The sequence below is a fragment of the Fistularia commersonii genome, chromosome 16 (genome assembly GCF_037954325.1).
Source record: "Fistularia commersonii isolate RoL2024-O1a breed Wild chromosome 16, RoL_Fcom_v1.0, whole genome shotgun sequence".
Taxonomy (NCBI): Eukaryota; Metazoa; Chordata; class Actinopteri; order Syngnathiformes; family Fistulariidae; genus Fistularia; species Fistularia commersonii.
The window spans coordinates 2,535,001-2,553,331 of NC_141299.1; the positions used below are offsets into that span (position 1 = coordinate 2,535,001).

The window sequence follows — 18,331 nt, forward strand, 5'->3', positions numbered from 1 at the left end:
ATTATAGTAGAGCACAGCAGTGAGCTGTGGGTCCCAGGGTCAGGAGACGTGACCTTCACGTGTGTGTGTGTGTGTGTGTGTGTGTGTGTGCCCTGTCTCTTCTTCTGTTAAACCTATAGCTTAGTGTCAAAAGCCAAGAGGCTTCAGTAGGTGCTGCATTGAGGTCCCTCTGAATGAACATGGCTGTAGCTGTCAGGAGTTTGCTCACCCCAATTACATAAGATTCGCTAAAGCTCGCAATCATCTTCTGGCGAAGTACTCTGGAAGCGTCGGGTGGAAAACCAACGCATGAAATATTAAAGTTCCACCCAGGAGCTCGGAGAGGAGGAGTCGTCAGCACAGCGGCGTGCTGCATCCGAACAGCCATGAAGTCCATAACCAGCCGCACGTAGCTCCAGAACCCTCACCCAGCCTCCAGAAGATCTGGATGGTGCTGGTGGAACACTGTCTGAGAGACTCATCTCAACACTCGACTCCGCTGATTTGAAGTGAACCCTGGTTAGGCTAGACATTCTTCTACAGCAGTGGAGTGCACCAAGAGGAGAATACTAGGTCCACTGGACTCTGTGTGTGTGTGTGTGTGTGTGTGTGTGTGTGTGTCTGCAAGGGCACGCTCGTGTCCAGTTCAGCAGTTAGACCCTAATGAAGTGTATGGACTTCACTTCTGTCCTATTAGATCATCTCATCATGTCAGCTTGTTAGATGGAGAGAGAAGGAGAGAAAACTGCTTGGTGTGTGTGTGTGTGTATGTGTGTGTGAGGATAAAGAATGGGACCAGTATAAATAGGAATGCCGTTTTGTGCGTGGGAGCGGTGCTTCCACCCTGCTTCCTGCAGGTCAGTCGTTGTTTGTGTCGGGGGCTTCAGATGATGTTGAGGTTGTGGAGGACGTGCTAGCAGGGGGGAGGTCAGGTGTGACTTTTCTTAGAAGGTCCCATAGTTTGGTCATCCCAGTCCTTTCAATGTTTGTGGTGTTTCTTCAGAGCGCCCATGGTTTCACGGAGGGTTTTCTCCACCGGCCCGCAGCTGCAGATCCTTCCTCTCGGGTTCTTCTCCCGACGACAGATGTCTTCTGAAGGTTCAGTGGAAAGGCTGGTCGCTGAGGAGCGGCAGTGGAATTCGGGCTCTGGTCGGTGTGGTCTCTGGCAGAGGACTTGGTCAGAAGGTGGAAAATGACTGCGGATTGGAATCCTGAGCTGGTTCTGATCCAGTCAGGGATTCCCTGCCGGGGAATGTGCTTGACCTTGCCAGAAATACGTCCGTTTCTGAAGCGGCTCAAGTGCCCGAGAAGATAAATCAACACCTTAAGTAGGTCAAACATCTCAAGGCATTTAAAATAGATGAGTCCGCTCCTCCACTTCTGCTGTGTCGTCTGGGTACTTGTACAAGGATGGTCCGCCCGGAGAACGATGGTCCGTCCCTGACACCGAACCATAGGGGGCAGACCTTCTACCATCTCCTACCGTCTCCTACCTTCTCCTACCTTCTCATATCGTCTCTTTCCGTCTTATACCTTCTCATATTGTCTCCTACCATCTCCTACCTTCTCATACCTTCTCCTACCTTCTCATATCGTTTCTTACCTTCTCCTACAGTCTCCTACCTTCTCATATCTTCTCATATTGTCTCCTACTTTCTCCTACCATCTCATACCTTCTCCGACCGTCTCAAGCACTCTCATACATTCATATACAGTCTCATACTATCTCATGTCGTCTCCTACTGTCTCCTAACTTTTCCTACCTTTTCCTACCTTCTCATACCGTCTCCTACCCTCTCCTTTCTTATCCTATCTTCTCCTACCATCTTCTACCATGTCCTACCTTCGACTATGGTCTCCTACCCTCACCTATCTTCTCCTACCTTCTCCTACCATCACCTACCTTCTCATACTTTCTCATACTGTCTCCTACCCTCTCCTTTCTTTTCCTCTCCTCTCTTCTCCTGCCATCTCTTACCTTCTCCCACCATCTCCTACCGTCTCCTACCTTCTCCTACCGTTTCCTACAGTCTCCTACCTTCACGTCCGTCCTCTCACTGCCACAACTGTAACAAGTGTCTGCCGGACAGCCTGGCGGTGCGTTGAAGCGTGCTCCGCCTCAGGCTCTCCTCCGGGAGGACAGGCCAGTCCTTTCAGGCAGCGCAGCGGTCCAAAGCCAGGCCTGGTTACAGCAGGGCTCATCATTATTACATTAGCATTTTAATTCAAAACAACGGAGTCGGAAAAAGACCAAATACCTGCCATTAGCTTTGAGATATCCTGATGTTTTTGAAGAAAAGTAACACAAAAAAATGAAGTCTAATGGATCGATAATAAATGAATGATAAACGGAACGAAAAAAAATAAAAGGACAATCATATGTCATTTAGTGTGTCTGAAGGACATTTTATTTGTTGTTGCAAACTTGTGAAATTCAAAATATATCTTCATTTGTTTGTATTTCTTCAGCGTTCCACGTAGGTGGTGTATTATGGGATGTCCGATTCTCACAGTGACTGGACAAACTGTCCATTTGAATTTCTGGCTTTACCGATAACTTCTTTATGCCAGCGTAGCATGGAAGAGAGCGTGATACGAAGAGATGGAGAATGGAAAAGGGAAGGACAGAGGGAGGCACATTGTGTGTGTGTGTGTGTGTGTGTGTGTGTGTGTGTGTGTGTGTGTGTGTGTGTGTGTGTGTGTGCAAGACATCCCTTACGGCAGAGGATCCCCTGCTCTTTCATATCTCACCAAGCGTGACTAACACTTGGTTTTACTGTGGTTTAACACACACACACACACACACACACACACACACACACACACACACACACACACACATCTATCCATGTACAAGTGTGCTGAATCTGCTCCCTATCCAGTCAGGTTTCTGTGGCTGAAAGGCTGACACACTAACACGTGTCCAACAGTGAGTTGCAGTGCATGCTAGTGTGTGTGTGTGTGTGTGTTTTTGTGAGTGTGTGTTTGTGTATCTGTGTGAATATATGTGTGTGTGTGTGTGTGTGTGTGTGTGTGCTCTGCTGCCGGCTGGCAACGGTTGGTCCCCCCCATCCTGAAAATAAATATAGAGTACAAATCCTTCATTTTATACATTCAAACCTGTTATTTTTTCCACATAGATGGAGATCTTCTTTCGTAGTGTTGTGTGTGTGTGTGTGTGCGCGCGCGCGCATGTGCATGCAGAGGGCACCAGTGTGCAGCAGGGTCTTCTCAGGGTCTTAGCGCCGGCTGCAGCCCAAGACTCTTCAGGGCTGTTGGACTGGTGAGGAGGACGGTGTTGGACGTGAGGGTCAGAGAGGAGGGGAGGCGCACTGAAGGTCACGGCACAACCTCACCTTTGTTTATTTTGTGGGACGAGTATCTGCGTTAGTTTCTCGGGAGGAGAGCGAGGAGAGCGAGGAGAGCAGCAGGAGGAGCAGGAGGCGGCGCAACCCTCACATTCACAGGGTGACTGTCTGGGAAAACTTTAGACCAATTCCAAATCGCATTTTAAAAAATGACTCCCCAGTAGTTTCAGAAGTGATAGGGCGATACAGGTGTCTGACCTTCACACACACGCACACACACACACACACACACACACACACACACACAGAGCCCTTCCATCTAGTGCAGGGGTCGGCAATCCGTAACACCCAAAGAGCAATTTGGACCCGGTTTCCTCGGAAAAGAAAACTCTGGGAGCCGCGATTACTTTTTGACGTCTAAAATAAAGGTACCACTGTATATATTGCTTTTTATTACCTTTACACTTTGTATAAACAAGTGTGTAGTGTGTTGCTTCTGAAATTCACAAAGTATTGCGGAGAAAATTAAATTTTATTTATGTAATGAACTCATCTGGAGCTTTGGGCTTTTAGAGTGTGTAGCGGAGCCTTGACCTGAATTTTAAAGATAAATCAGGAAAAAAATCACAGCGTCAGTAAACAATAAAAAATATTTGCAAAATATCTTCATAAATATTTATTTTACCTGGTTTATGGGACTTCTGCTCCTGAACTTCTGCGCACAGCATCTGCAAATCTGGACTTAACCAGCTAGCGGGTATACCGGCTTCCGCGGGTGTGACGTTATTTTGAGCGGCGAAAAATAATAAATATAATTTTATTCAATAATTCAAGATCACAATAATCTTCCAACTTAGAAGTAAAAGTTAAAAAAAGGAATTAACTCATATGAAATACACTTCAATTAAATATCTATTATTTATTTTCCCAAGCCACTCGGAGCCGCAGTGTAAAGATGAAAGAGCCGCGGGTTGCCGACCCCTGATCTAGTGTATCTACCTGAAAACTGACAGCCATGCCACCGACGGGCTTTTCCCTGCGCATGGTTGTCTTGCCATGAAGAATAAAACTGCCCTTTTCCATTTTTAAAAAAATGCACTGGTTTGTTTTCAGGCGAGCTCTGGCCCGCTGGTCTATGATTGGCTGATTGGAGCTGCTACAGAATCCTGAATGCAGCGTGAGAACCGCGTCGCGCCACTGTCGCTGGCGGGAGGGCGGGAGGTCAAAAGGTCACGTGCGTGTCATATTCATCGGATGGCCGTCAGACTGCAAGGGGTATAGGCTGCAGGCTGTGTGTGTGTGTGTGTGTGTGTGTGTGGCTCTGCTTGAATCCCTGGTGTACCTGGGCCAGAGCAGCAGCATCTCTGACTTCATGCAAAAGAAACAGTGAGATGGAGGAGGAGCTCAGTTCGTTTTTCTTTGTTTTCTTCTCCTCACTTGAACTCTGAGGCCGCAGGGAGGTGAAGAACCCTCGAGGCCCATCCCCCGCTCTCTGTCCTTCAGTTTTGGACACTAGTCCAGGGACAAAACCTGCCTCGCAGGTCTGAGGGATTGTGTGTGTGCATGTGTGTGTGTGTGTGTGTTTACAATACTGCGAGCTCAGGAAACAATTAGTGTCGTGCTGTGTGTACACCTGGACTGCCGGGTGTCATCTTGCTTGCACACACACACACACACATACACGTGAAGTTATATAACTCAAATGACAAGTCAAGTTGCCAAGGATACATTGTTGAGAAAAAAAAAAAAAAAAAAAGACAATTTTCACAAATATGAATGAATGAAGGCAAGAATGAGTGAATGATGGAAAATCCCCATCATTTCTCCAGAAAGATGGAATTGAATGTTCTGAGTGAAAAAGTGATTTGAAGTCCAGTGAGGTGAAGGTCATGCACTGAAGTTTGAAGGTCTGAAGTAGAAGATGTTTGCCAAAGCCATCAAAAATATTGATCGGTGTGTGCGCGAGTTGAATATCTGAATATCTAATGGCCCAGTATCTCAGCTGGGTTGAGAGGAGGAACATTTTCAAGGGAGGAAAGGTTTGCTAGGAGGTGAGAGATGAGATGAGATGAGAACAACTTTATTAATCCCGAAGGAAATTGTTGTGCCAGAGTTTCAAGTAAAAAAAACATAACAGTAATAGATAATAGTAGAAAGGAGGAAGAATAAGAAATATAATGAAATATGTATTGTCTTAACTGTTAGCAGTAACTAAAGGTGGGAAGTCTTCTTGGTGGTGGAAGGTCTCCAAGAAGGTGGGAGGCTGTCTCGGAGGGGGACGGTGTTCTGTGACGTGAAAGGTCTACAGGGGGTAGAAGGTCTCCTAGGGGTAGTAAGTTTTCCAAGGAGAAAGACCGGGCTGGGTTGCCGGGATATGATCCTGACCTTCTGTTGAAGAACCACTAACGCTCCTCTGTTCCAGCTCAGATCTTTCCACGTCTGCACACTAAACTCACCTTCTCTTGTCTTCTTCTCTTTTCTCTCCTAATTCCAACCTTCCCTTTTTTTTCACATCCCGCCCCGTCCTCCTGTAGAAGTATCGGTATCAGGAAGAAGAAGGGGCCTCTCCAGGGGCCCCGGGCCTCCACCTCCACCGCCACCCCTGCCAGCTCCACCCCCTGGGGCGGGGCGAGGGGGGGCCCCCGGGCCTGGAGGGGGGGGGCCGGGGCACCTGGAGGAGGGAGGGAAGAGGCGGCGGGACCCTCGAGAGGGAGCGGGACGGGGACGGGGACGGGGAGCGCTCGCCGGCCGGGGACGGAGCCTTCGGTCGCCACGCCGACCTGCGCGGGGCAGAGCTGGTTCAGGTGGCGGAGCGGCAGCTCTCCCACATCCAGCACGTTCACGGATACGTAACGCACACACACATCACACCCGCACAGGTAACGGAGCCCCTGTATCACCCCAGCTCACTCCTACATCAGAAATTTCAACTTTCACGACACTTGTCTGTCTGCCTGCCTGTCTGTCTGTCTATCCGTCTGCCTCAGCTTTCACCTCCTACGGCATTAAACTGTGTTTAATCTCTCATCTCACAACACCCGTCTGTCTGCCTGTCGCTACTTTAGTAAACCACGGTTTACACCACACTCCTCACTTTTAACCAAACTGTCTATTTTATCTGCTTGCAGCAGTGGTGTGTTTGGAATCAGCATATTTGGTAAAAGCATCGTAAAATCCAAATAACACATGGCGTTTCCGCAGTATGTGACTCGGTAAATGAATCACTCAGTGAATCGGTCACTCAGTGAATTAGTGACTCAGTGAATCTGTCATTCAGTGAATCGGTGTCTCAGTGAATCGGTCACTTAATGAATCAGTGGCTCAGTGAATAGTTGACTCAGTGATTCGGTCATGTAGTGAATCGGTCACTCAGTGACTCAGTGAATCGGTGACTGTGAATCGGTCAAACAGTGAACTGGTGACTACTCTTTGCAAACATTAATACTGTTGATGACCTTTGACCCTTTGCTTCACAGGTGAGAACAGTGTTAAAACCCTGAATAGCTAAGGTTCGGAGGCTTGGGGTCTGAAGGCGTGCGTCTGCCTCCACGCTCTCGAACAAACTATAAAACGCATTTTATATGAACTTTCAGTGAGAAAAAGCAAACCAAAGATTGGCTGAATGAAAACGGCAGCACGGTCAGGGTCGCCATGCCGACAGGAGGGCTGTGAGCCGTTGCTGTTCCTGTTTTGCGTGAACTGTCCCTTTAGGAGACCTCTGCAGGCTCACGACCGCTATCACCTGTAAAAAAAGGCGGCGAGGCGTGACATTCCCGCACCTTCTCAGAGGGAGAAGGAAGTCGGGTGGACGCGTGGAGGTTTTCGGGTCGGAGTTACTCAATCATGGCCGCCCGGTCTGCCGAATCTTACACGTCCACCTGCTGGATAGAAGACCTGCAGCTTTCGGCATCTTCGCCTCTCGGTGACGATGATATCGTTCAAGGATCTCGAATGAAAGGCCCCCCTCTTCCTCTCCGTGGAGGGGCAGGAAGCGTCCTGGACGCGTCCTCCCAGTGTAGCCGTCTCCGTGCCAGGAGAACGCTCCTGCAGGACTGCCAGGGAGGGATTCGCTTCAGTGCTCGCCCCATTTCTTAGAAATGAGGCCCGCCGCTATCGGCGCCGTGCACCCACTCTGTCTGCCGTCTCCCGCTCCTTTGTCCCCGTCTTCCCTCTCTATCTCCTTCACACACTCACGGGGGGGAACGCCGCAGCCTGGTAATCTTTTTATTTTGGTTGATTGGGTTGTGTTTGCAGATTAGCGCTTACATCATCACACTTGCGAAGCTCCAACCACACAAACATACACACACATGCAAATACACATGCATATTCTTTGGCATGAGCACATTGGTTCTCCCTGTGTGTGTGTGTGTGTGTGTGTGTGTGTGTTGGGGGGGGATCTTGAGCTGCGTGTTTTCCAACAGGCTCGGTCCATTTGAATAATGTTGCTCAGTGCCAATTGAATATTGAATCTGTTTGTTTTTCCTGGGTTCTTCCAAAACCTGAAAACAATGTAAAACATACATTAGCATGTTTTGTCTGTAGAGTGGCTGCAGCTCAGAGAGGAGGGAAGAATTTTTATCTCTTTTACGAACCAGACAAAGCCAGGGAGGAGAAGTGTCAAGGGTCACGGGAGAAGGAAGTCAGGTCAGAGTATCCGAGTCGTCGAGTTCATGTACTCGTCGCTCCACCGATAGGTTTTGTCCTGGACTTTGACCTCCCGTATGTTCTGCTCCATTAAATCGGCTCCTCTGCTGTCAGTAAAAGTGTGTGTAGGCCAGGTGACTTATGACTGCCGGCCGCCAGAAGGAAGGCGGGAGTGTCAGTTCACCTCGTCCGTCCACGTCAGTTCACCTCCCGGTCAAAGTTTGTCTCGTCTCTAGGGAGACGCTTTGGCCGAAACCCCGGTTGGATCCTTGAGTGTTTGTAAGCGTTGGTCTACAGCGCCACCCTGTGGCTGGAGGCCGGCGCCCAGAGTCTTCTCATTGCTGGAATCAGGAACGTGTGGCTAAACACACACACCGGTGTGTGTTTCTTCATTGAATTCTGCAACATATAATGTCACATCCCATTGTGTGTAATTCATTGGCTGGATCTTTTTGTCTTGTATTTTCCTCTGGGAACCATAAACCCAGACATGTTTATGTGCAGTCATTTGTTAAATGACACATTAATTCCTGCATTCCTGCATCCACCTCCTTTTTCATGGTCATGATGACATGCAGGAATCCCCCCTTCATCTCCATCATCTCCATCAGCATCCTCCTGCATGTTTCTGATGGTGTTTTGAGCATCCAGGTTATTTTGGGAGCTCTTGTCTCCCAAATGGTGTGTGTGTGTGTGTGTGTGTGTGTGTGTGTGTGTGTGTGTGTGTGTGTGTGTGTGTGTGTGTGTGTGTGTGTGTGTGCGTGTGTGTCTGTTTGTGTCCCCACAGGTGCTCAATCTGGCCTCTTCTGTGTGGCAGATGGGCCTGCCATCTTGTTCTCTCCATGTACATGTTCTCTTCTTGCTCCCCTTGCTTGCTCTGTCTCTTTTTCAAGTACAACACACACACACACACACACACACACACACACACGCACGCTACAAACCCACCTTTTGAATTCATCCTAAGTGCACAGCTGTGTTGCCTCTTCATCCAATGAATAATCTATAGATATAATGTAATATCTCTCATTTTTATTTTTAGAATAAATGTACTATAATGCTGTGTGTTGTGTTATGTCATAAACACACACATGCACACACACACACACACACACACACACACACACACACACACACACACACACGTGCACAATTACATCTTAATCCATTAAGTTGCCCCTTTATGGGATTTAGAGATTGGCTGAAATATCCGTCAACACAGTTTATCAGACGATGTTAGCTTTAGCCTGCTAGCGCTGTTTATGCTGAGTGTATATCTGAGTGTTGACCAGATGTTCCCAGCAGGTCCTGGGTGTGAAGCCAGTGTCATTCGTCCGTTGATATTTGGTCACGGAGTATGCAAAGGTGTTCTCTTTCCATTATCTGCATTGCCCCAGCTCCAGTCAGAGCAATCTTGGGACGTCTTCCCCTGTGAATTAAAAGTTGGAGTTGGAAATATGCTGAGCTCAGAACCGGATCCCCCTGCTCATACATCCTCTGGGATGCACGTGCAGGTGTTGGGCCCGTGCACGTTCACACCCGCGGATGGACGTCCTGTGTGTTGTGTTGATGCACTTTGAGCAAGCGCAGTGCTGAGCCCTGTCTGTACGCCGTAGGTAGAATCTCCCGAAGCTCCGTTTGCCGAGGAGGCCTGGGCTCAGCCAGAGGGAGAGAGGCTGAATGAGGTCCCGCCATTCTCCTCCCTCTACTCCCAAAGCCACGCCTACTTCCAGGTAACGCTGCCCCGAGGCCCTCGCATGATTGCATCGCTATCAGTGAGTGTTGCGTGGATATTTCGAGCTGGACTTCAGAACGCCGAGCATGCGCCTGCGTTCGAGCGTCCGTTTCATATTCTGTGACGTATTTCTGCAGATTATGGGATCCATAATCTGTGCAAAGGCACTGGATGACAGCTGCTAGTATCCAGCGTCGAAAAAAAAAAGTTTAATGATGCACATCGAGTCCGAAAAAGAAGGTGTGACCTGATGATGCAGTAAGTAGAGGCATCTGAGGAGGTCAGTGTCTCCATCAGGATCACCAGATCAGGCTCATTTGGAGACTTAGGATCCAAGAGAAGACCCTCTTTGGATCTTCACAAGTTTGCTGTGCTGCATGATTTCTGCTTGTTTCTCCAAATATCTGACAAACATGCACAAAGCCGACCTCTCCGAGCTTCCCCGGTGTCCTTCAGCCAGAACCGGCTCGTCCCTGGCGTGTTCTTCTTCCCGCTGCATGGCATCTCCCGGGCAGTGAAGGTGCATGTCCATGTTGTGGTTGTGTGACAGGACATTTCATGACATTTCTGCTGGACGTGAGGAGCGCGCGTATAATCTTCACTTGCTGCTCATTCATTCATTGTCAACGGCTTGCGATGGGTCTGCTGGGGGTTTTGGAGTCTATCCCAGCTGCCACCAAGGGGACGTAGGTCCACCTGGACCGTATCTCAATCACATACCAGACAGACAACCGTTCACGCTGTCATTCGCACGACAGAGCGATTTGCCCCGGTTTTCCGAGGAACCTCCCGCATGTGTTTGGACTGCGGGAGGAACCCGGAGAACCCGGGGGAACCTGGAGGAGCAGACACCGGGAGAACATGGAGACTCCACAAGTCAGAGGCCGCCCTCTTGCTGCTCAGTGAGGCAAAATCCTAAATGCAGATAAAAGTCTCTGGTAGAAACGTAATGTCTGTCACTGGATAGGAGGATGGTCCATGGTGTTCAGATGTAGTTACAGTTGGTGAGCTGAGAGTGGCAGCAGAGGCCCAGGAGATAACCTCTTCCAGAGAGTATGGCCTCCACAAATCGGCGTTCTTCACACCGTCCGACAGCAAAGAACATATCCGGTTACTTGATGTTCTTCAGAGGGAGCAATGAGGTCTAGTCAGTCTTGAAAAACCTGTCCTGCAGGTCTGAGTGAGGGCCTCCGCTGAGCATCTAACACCCGACAACCTCGGGCGCGTAGCTTGCGTCTAATGCCTGCGAGGAAGTCATGGAAACGGGTCACGAGTCACACGGTGGCTCTGCATGACTCGAACGTGAAGAACCTCAAAAGCTTCGGGAGAGACCTCTGGTCTGGGCTGTGAAGCGACTGCGGACGATTAGGAAGAATGCTCCAGGTGCAGGAACATCCGTAGTGACCTCTGTACCTGGTGTAGGACCACCGGGCTACCGAGTAGGCAATCGGATTCCCCTAGTTGCGAGATGTTCTGGTGCTCCCCACCGTAGACCGCAGGCATCCAGCTCCCTCGTCCTGCGGTCCCGACCGAAGACCCGCGGGTCCTCGGTGGTCAGAGGCCGGGCAGCAGCCGGCCTGCAGCTCCAGGTTCTCACCTGGCCTCCTGCTCATCATGCAGATATTGTGCGGTAATCTAGCGCTACTAAATCCAATTGAGCCGGCAAAAGGACATTCTATGCCGGGATGTCTGTTCACATGTGGATCTGGTCCAAGTCATTATCCTAATGATGGTTTTGCAGATAGACTTGGTTCCCCCGGCCTGTTATTGAATTAAGATATTTTTTAAAGAACAAAGAGGCTTTCTGTCAGAAGGCGGTTGAGGTGGAGCGGAGCTTTCAAAGAACCGCACATCCCATTACGATTTGGCCGCCGCCACGGAAAGTCTGCAGAACTTTAAGGAACATGGCGTGACCTTGGGGCTACCGAGAAGCTTATGTATTTCTATTTAGAGTGCATGTTGTTTCCATTAAAGCATCTCAGGGCAAGCAATCTCAATATCTGCAGCGGCAGTTGTCTCTGGTCCGGTTTGGTATTGAACCATCTCGTGCGGTGAAATTCAATCAACAAGATAATTTATCAGAGGAAATGAAGTTAATCTGCGCTGTCAGTCCAGACAGGTGTCACATGGAGACGTGATCAGCATTCGTCAATAACAGGGTTCGCATTACGGGCCTGCGCGGAGGTGCCAGGATTCATCTGACTCACAGAGGAGGACTGCCTTGTCATGTACACCGATACCACAAATAGCTGGTTTCATATCTCCATCTGAGAGAGGTTCTAGATAGCTTCTACTGTTTGCTGCTAAAACGACCACGCCCTTTTTAAGAGAGGACTCTCCATCTGGTCCCGTCTGCCGTCTTCTAGGGTTTGGTTCTTAGCTGCGTTCTGCGAGACGCTTCTGTTGCGCTTGGACCGATCGACATCTCGCAGCCCATTTTCGGGGCCATCTTTGGACATGCTCGGAGAACCCGCTGTAGAGGCTCATCTAGTTTTCTGAGCCCGTTCGTTTCAAGATGTTGAAGGTAAAGCCTCAATTCTTTTGTAGCAGAAAACACTGTCTCGCTGGCAAAGGCTCTGGTCAGTGCTACCCTGGGTTGACATCACCGAAGCATTGGAAATGGTCAAGGGATATGTGTTTGAGGGTCTTGCAGATATGAAACTAAAACAAACCATGGCAGTTGGATTGTTCATGAGACAGGAAGTTCAAGGCCTTTAGTTCCTCCACACTGGAAGGTTCTCCCCGGTGTCGGGGTTTGCTGAATTAAGTTAGCTGGCTTTCGTAGTTTGCGAAGTTTAAGGATGCGAAGCAGTTAAAGCGTCTCACAAATAGCAGCCAGAGTAGCTGTGCACTGTGGCTGCTGTCGGAGCTGTGCTTGAACATCCCGGTTCAGTCTCTCCTCAAACAAAACTCTCCTGTGTGTCAGAGCTACGGTCATTTATGGTTGAGAACCTGGTTGACAAGTCAGTCAAAAAAAGAGACCTGACACAGCTTTGAAGCCAAAGAAGCACCACAGAGTCCTCTCAGCCTGTGCCGAGGTCCCGAAGGTACATTCTCTATGTATAATTGGCCCGACTATATGGTGATGATCTCTCTATACTTTGGACAAACATGTATTGAACAATACGTATCTGCCACAAGATTCTCTGGAAGGTGGAATGCCCAAAAGGTGGAGCCGTCACCTGATCCCTAGCAGTGGTGTAGACCACCTGTTGTTGGAGACACACTCACATAACGGTGAAGTCATTTATCGAGTCACAAGAAAAAGAATTTCCAAGTGATAGAATAGGAGCGTAGGAAATGTAAAAGTCTGGAAAATAACAAGAAAAACACTTGATGATTTGCGTGAATCACACCCTTTGATTTGTAAAAGAAGAGGCCCAGTGAGGGCCCGAGGCTGCAGAGATGTTTGCAGAGCTGACAAACTAAGGATTACGATTACAGGATGAAATGATTGGCGGCCTCATCCTTCAGCCGTGGTTTGAATCTATTCGTTCTCTGAATGTTGATCTCATACAATAGATTCACCTGTCATGAGTGCACTAACTAGTACTCTGTATACCCCAGTGTACCTCAGTGTACCTTCTTGTACCTCCGTGTACCTCAGTGTATCTCATAGTACCCCAGAGTACCTCCATGTACCTCCATGGAACCCCTGTGTACCTCAGTGTATCTCCGTGTACCTCAGGGTGCCTCAGAGTACCTCAGTGTAGCTCAGAGTACCTCAGTGTGCCTATGTGTACCTCAGTGTACCTCCGTGTACCTTCTTGTACCTTCGTGTACCTCAGTGTACCTCATAGTACCCCAGAGTACCTCCATGTATCTCCGGGTACCTCTGTGTACCTCCATGTACCTCAGGGTACCTCAGAGTACCTCAGCGTACCTCAGAGTACATAATATTCACCAAAGGAGTGTGACATAGCTCTTGAAAGCTGCCTTTACCAGAATCTTAGGTGGCTCTAATGGAAGGGCTTGGGAGGAGCCAAGGTCTGTTAGCAACTGCTGCAGTGCACCACGGCATCTCCAGGGCGTCTGGAATCTCCTGACAACTACGCTGTCCCTTCATGGTGGCTGAAGATACAAACGGGAAACTGTATTCCACCTTATTTGACGGTCGTTGTTGTTGAGGCTTCCCTTTGGGTTCTTCTGCTGGAACCTTCTCAATAACTAAAACTGTCTGCAAGGTCTGTTTATCAAAGATCACCGTTGTAGACCTCAGGCCTCGCAATTGGCCGCACCAGCATCTCTCTTCTTTCCTGCTTCTGCCTTCACTTCTACTGCTGATGTCCAGGACATGGCAAGTGTGTGGTTTTCTGAGCTCTGGACCAAAGGGTATGCTGGGCCAATTTGAGGACCAACAAGGAAGTACACTGGCAGAAAAGTGAACGTGAGGAAAAGCGAGTTGTGGAGTCTGCAGCCGAGGCCCTCCTTTGGGACATCTGAGGGCCAGGCTGGTCTCCACAGCTGAGGGACATTAAACATGCATGATGTGTGCTTTTATTTAATTGGTCTTGAAATATTAATAGAGATGGCATTCATGGCTGACATTTGACGAGGGGGGCGGGGGTTCCTGGAGATGGAGGTGTGTTGGTGGTGGTGCCAGCATGTCACGCAGCAGTCGGTCAGCAGACACCTCACTGGGCCGGAGGTCAGCAATGGCAGCCGTCTGTACGTAGACGAAGCCCGGATGTAGATAGCAGATGTGGGAAATGATGGGAGCCTAAACGTGGGTGCCGGCAGATATCAGCTGGCATCGCCGGGGCGTTGGAAGCAGCTGCTTTTTGATCTTTCTGCGGAAACTCGTGAATCTTCTCTGCACCCGAACACAACTTCTGTCAACAGTCATCAAACCGCAGTCTGACGCTCCACGATTCCCCTGTCCTGTCCGGCAACCTCATCTCTGAACCATATCATCTTTGGCTTTGGAGGATTCGCTCTCATCCGCTCTGTCAAAGCAGACCCGGTCCGCAAAGGCTGGTCCAGAGTCTTCTCACATGGAAGAGGCTGCGCGTTAGTCAGCCGGTGCCAGGTGTATTGCAGAACTCAGAGAGCTGTTGCCATAGATACAGTTCCCAGGGAAACACGAGAAGAAGCTGTGACATGGGTCCAACTCCACCTGTGGTTAATCCCTGGAGGAGTCTGTGTCCTGGTGAGGTGGAGACAGTAAGCTGGGAGCTTCAGCTGGAGGGCCTTTGGAGAGTCATCTTCTGAAGCTTCTGAATCTTACATTCCTGATTGCATCCTAAACATGGACAATTATCAAATAAGTGATGGAGCTGCAGGGCTGCAGGCCTGGACGGAGCCTGGGAGGTCCATCTTCTCCTCCCCTCTCATGCTTCTTTTATCTCAGTTGGTGCCCAGCAACAGCCTGTTGTTTCCATTCTGGTGTTAAGCTGTGTGTGTGTGTGTGTGAGAGTGTCTGAGAGTATGTGTGTGTGTGTGTGAGAGAGAGAGCGTGTGTGGGAGAGCTGTGTGCTGCAGTGTGTTGAACAGCCTCAGGAGAAGATCTCCTGCACAAACACAAATAAACACATATGAAAGATGCAGTAATTAGTTTGTGTGTGTGTGTGTCGAGACAACCTGTCCATGCGCCTCACACACACATTGGGTTAGAGTGTGTGATGGTACCTCTCTCTCCTTCCACTCCCTCTCATCTGGTCATCCTTTTGTTTCTCCGTAGTACCTTTCACATCATTGGCCCGTGACCGGCGTGTGCGCACGCATCTGTGTGTGCGTGTGCACGCATGTTTCCATGTGAGTGTGTGTGCGCGGGTGAAGGGCTGGATGTCTGGTGTCATTGGCCAACTGGAATGCAGGGGCGGGGCCTCTGCCAGCAGCCATATCTGACAGTGAGGGAGCGAGGGAGGCGTCGGGTTGCAGCTCCAATAAAAGACTGGAAAAGACAATTTGTTGAAAGACAGGAAGAGAGGGAGGGAGGGAGGGAGAGAAGGAGTAGGAGGGAGGGAAGAGAAGGAGAGGGAGAGAGGGACAAGGTGGGTGGGAGTAGGTAGAGAGAAGGAGACTGAATAATGAACTGAGATGAGAAGAGGGCGACTTGGAACGACATCCATGATGTGGGAGGTAGAGGAGGGGGGGCAGAAGAGTTGCAGGATGATCCTTCCAACCGTCCACCTACTACAGATGCTCTCCTCCTCGCCTGCCTCCCTGCACCTCCTCCCTCTCTTCTGCCCAGTCAGCCATCCATCCCTCCCTCCATCCTTCCTCATTTCATGGGAGCACACGCATTGACAGAGGGGAGATTGACTGGTCTCTTCCTTGGACTATCACTCAGAGAGGAGGAGGAGGAGGAGGAGGAGGAGGAGGGCTGGAAGACAGAGAGAAAGCGTGAGGTCCCTTGAAAAAAAAAAATCTGTCCTCATAGGCTGGCTGGCCCACGCTCCCCCTCGCTCCTCACTGCCAGGGAAGAGGCAGGAGTTTGAGAGAAGATTTTGGACTTCCTGGTATGTGGACGTTGGAGATCTCTCCTGGCTAGAGAGAAGATGGGATGACGGACAAATGGTTGGACGACAAGACAGATGGAGCGACGGACCGATGGGCGGACGAACGCGCAAAGACGAGTTGATGCTCCGCCGATAAACGGACCGTCTCTTGCCGACCTGAACGTTCCTCCGCCGCCGCCGCCGCCTCCACATCTCTCCGACCAGCGGCTGCTCTCCACCCTCGGGGAGCTGAAGAACCAGGTAAGAGGGGAGGGAATGCGAATGTGGTGAAGAAAGTCTCCCGGTGATAGAAGAGCGGGGAAAGTTTGGAGGGTGAATTCTCGGCAGCCAAGAGGAGCGGGAGATGAAGAGCAGAGGCGTGACGACATGAACTCCGTCCTGAGGGGCTGAAGATCTGCGGAGAACCCGTCGCCGCCGACAACGCGGACCATGAACTACATTTTCGGCAACAACACCCTGTACCCCCGCAGCGCTAGGGTGGGCGGGGCCTCCGGGGGTCAAGGGGCGGGGCTCGGGGTCAAACAGAAGCTGGGACCCAAACGCGGCTCGTCCGAGGAGCTGGCACCTCCGCACACCTCCTCCACCTCCACCTCCTCGCCCGCCTCCTCCTCGCCCTCCTCCTCCTCCTCCCGCTGGCAGCAGCTGCTCACCTTCTTCTCCAGGAGGAGCGCCTTCACCGACTGTATTACCGCTAGTCAGGTAAAACACATCACACGCTGACACATGCGCACACACCTTTGTGTGTGTGTGTCTGTATTATGCTTGAGGGGCAGAAGAGAATTAGGGTGGGACATATGTAACTTAAGATGGCCTTTTGTGTGTGTGTGTGTGTGTGTGTGTGTGTGTGTGTGTGTGTGTGCGAGATTACATGAGTCCAGGTTCTTAAGTTTCCTCCTGCCGGTCGGGCAGCGTTGGGTTTTGGAAACCGAAGCGGCGTTCACTAGCAGATGAGATTTTGGATAATGTTGTCATGGAAATGAGACTTGGCTTGGTCTGGAGGCGCAGACGGCTTGCGCGTTGCCATGGCAAAGCCATCCCTCGCCCGAGGGAGTGCGTGTCCGAGGGGTCCGGACCGAGCCGGTCCATGAATGACATCAGGCTTCTTAGACCTGTTGTTCCATCAACCAGATGAATGGGTTGCTGTGTGCAGGCACCACCAGAGAGGTGGACGAGGCCCTCCTCCTTTTCAGAAGCACACACTCACTGTGCATCCACGAATCGCATCAGAGATAAAATACATAAACAAATGTGAGGAGGGAACGTCAGATCCACCCGTGGAAATGCTGGAGCACATCGTGCACGATGAGCCACCTCAGATAAGACAACGAACCTGGAAGCTGCCCTTTGGGTTCTTCTGCTGGAACCTTCACAATTACTAAAACTGTCTGCGAGGAAGGAAGGAAGGAAGGATGGGTGAAATGCCAAAGCTCAACCATTGAGTAAATGGACCAGGGTTAGACTCGGGACTATCCAAGGATGATGGAGACCTCGCCTGAAGAACCTTCGGCCTGAAGAAGGCGGGGAGAACGTTCATCTCATTCACGAAGTGCCTTTTCCTGGGTGCTGAAGTCATTAGTGATGGGTTTGAGCAGGGGGGCCAAACCGGGGGGCTTCAAATCCTCATCCTGGACTTCCTGACCAAAGACCTGGTTGCGTCCTTTGATTTGTGGCACCTTTGTAAACAATATTCAGTTTTCCAGAAGAAGCCGTAACCTTGCGTCATTCAAACAGGGGCAGAGATGATCTCGGAATCCCGGACTTTCCCTCAGACGTTCCTGATCTTTGGGCTCTGAGGCCCAATGAGATGGTCCTGGTTGCGTCTGAGAACCAGGAGGCCCTCTGACGGATGCCCCCCCCCTCCCCCGCCGCGAGGCGAGCAGTAATGTGTCTGTTGGATCCGTACCTGCATTATTGATCCGCGGCCTTGAATGGACGGCGGCGCTGCAGCATCGGCCCGCAGCACTTTGGGAGCTCTCTGCAGAGCTGACGCTCAGCCGTGGAAAATGTAAAGCCTCCTCTTTGCTGTAAACATATTGGCTGGTGTTTTCCCAGGTGTGGACACTTTCCTGTCCAAAGCACTTACTGCATGAATGATAGGCCATTACACTTACACACACACACACACACACACACTGACTCAATTGATGCATGCATTTGAGTCACTTAGACACTTGGCCCGTGTCATGGCGGATCAGCGGATT

At 50.3% G+C, this 18,331-nt stretch overlaps 1 protein-coding gene across 6 annotated transcripts in view; it reads left to right on the forward strand.

Annotated features, from left to right (window-relative positions):
* Positions 1-18,331, forward strand: part of LOC147225523 (discs large homolog 1-like protein) — an 84,397-nt gene that overhangs the window by 15,349 nt on the left and 50,717 nt on the right. For 2 of the 6 annotated variants that reach the window (XM_086161110.1, XM_086161108.1), the window contains exons 2-3: positions 5,822-6,166; positions 9,551-9,667. The exons of 1 other annotated variant lie outside the window; for it this stretch is intronic. In XM_086161110.1, coding sequence (XP_086017236.1) covers positions 5,822-6,166; positions 9,551-9,667 — 462 coding nt within the window. Of the gene's footprint in view, positions 1-5,821; positions 6,167-9,550; positions 9,668-15,749; positions 16,830-18,331 lie in introns of those variants that run through there. 3 more of the 6 variants (XM_086161109.1, XM_086161111.1, XM_086161112.1) reach the window with 3 other exon arrangements.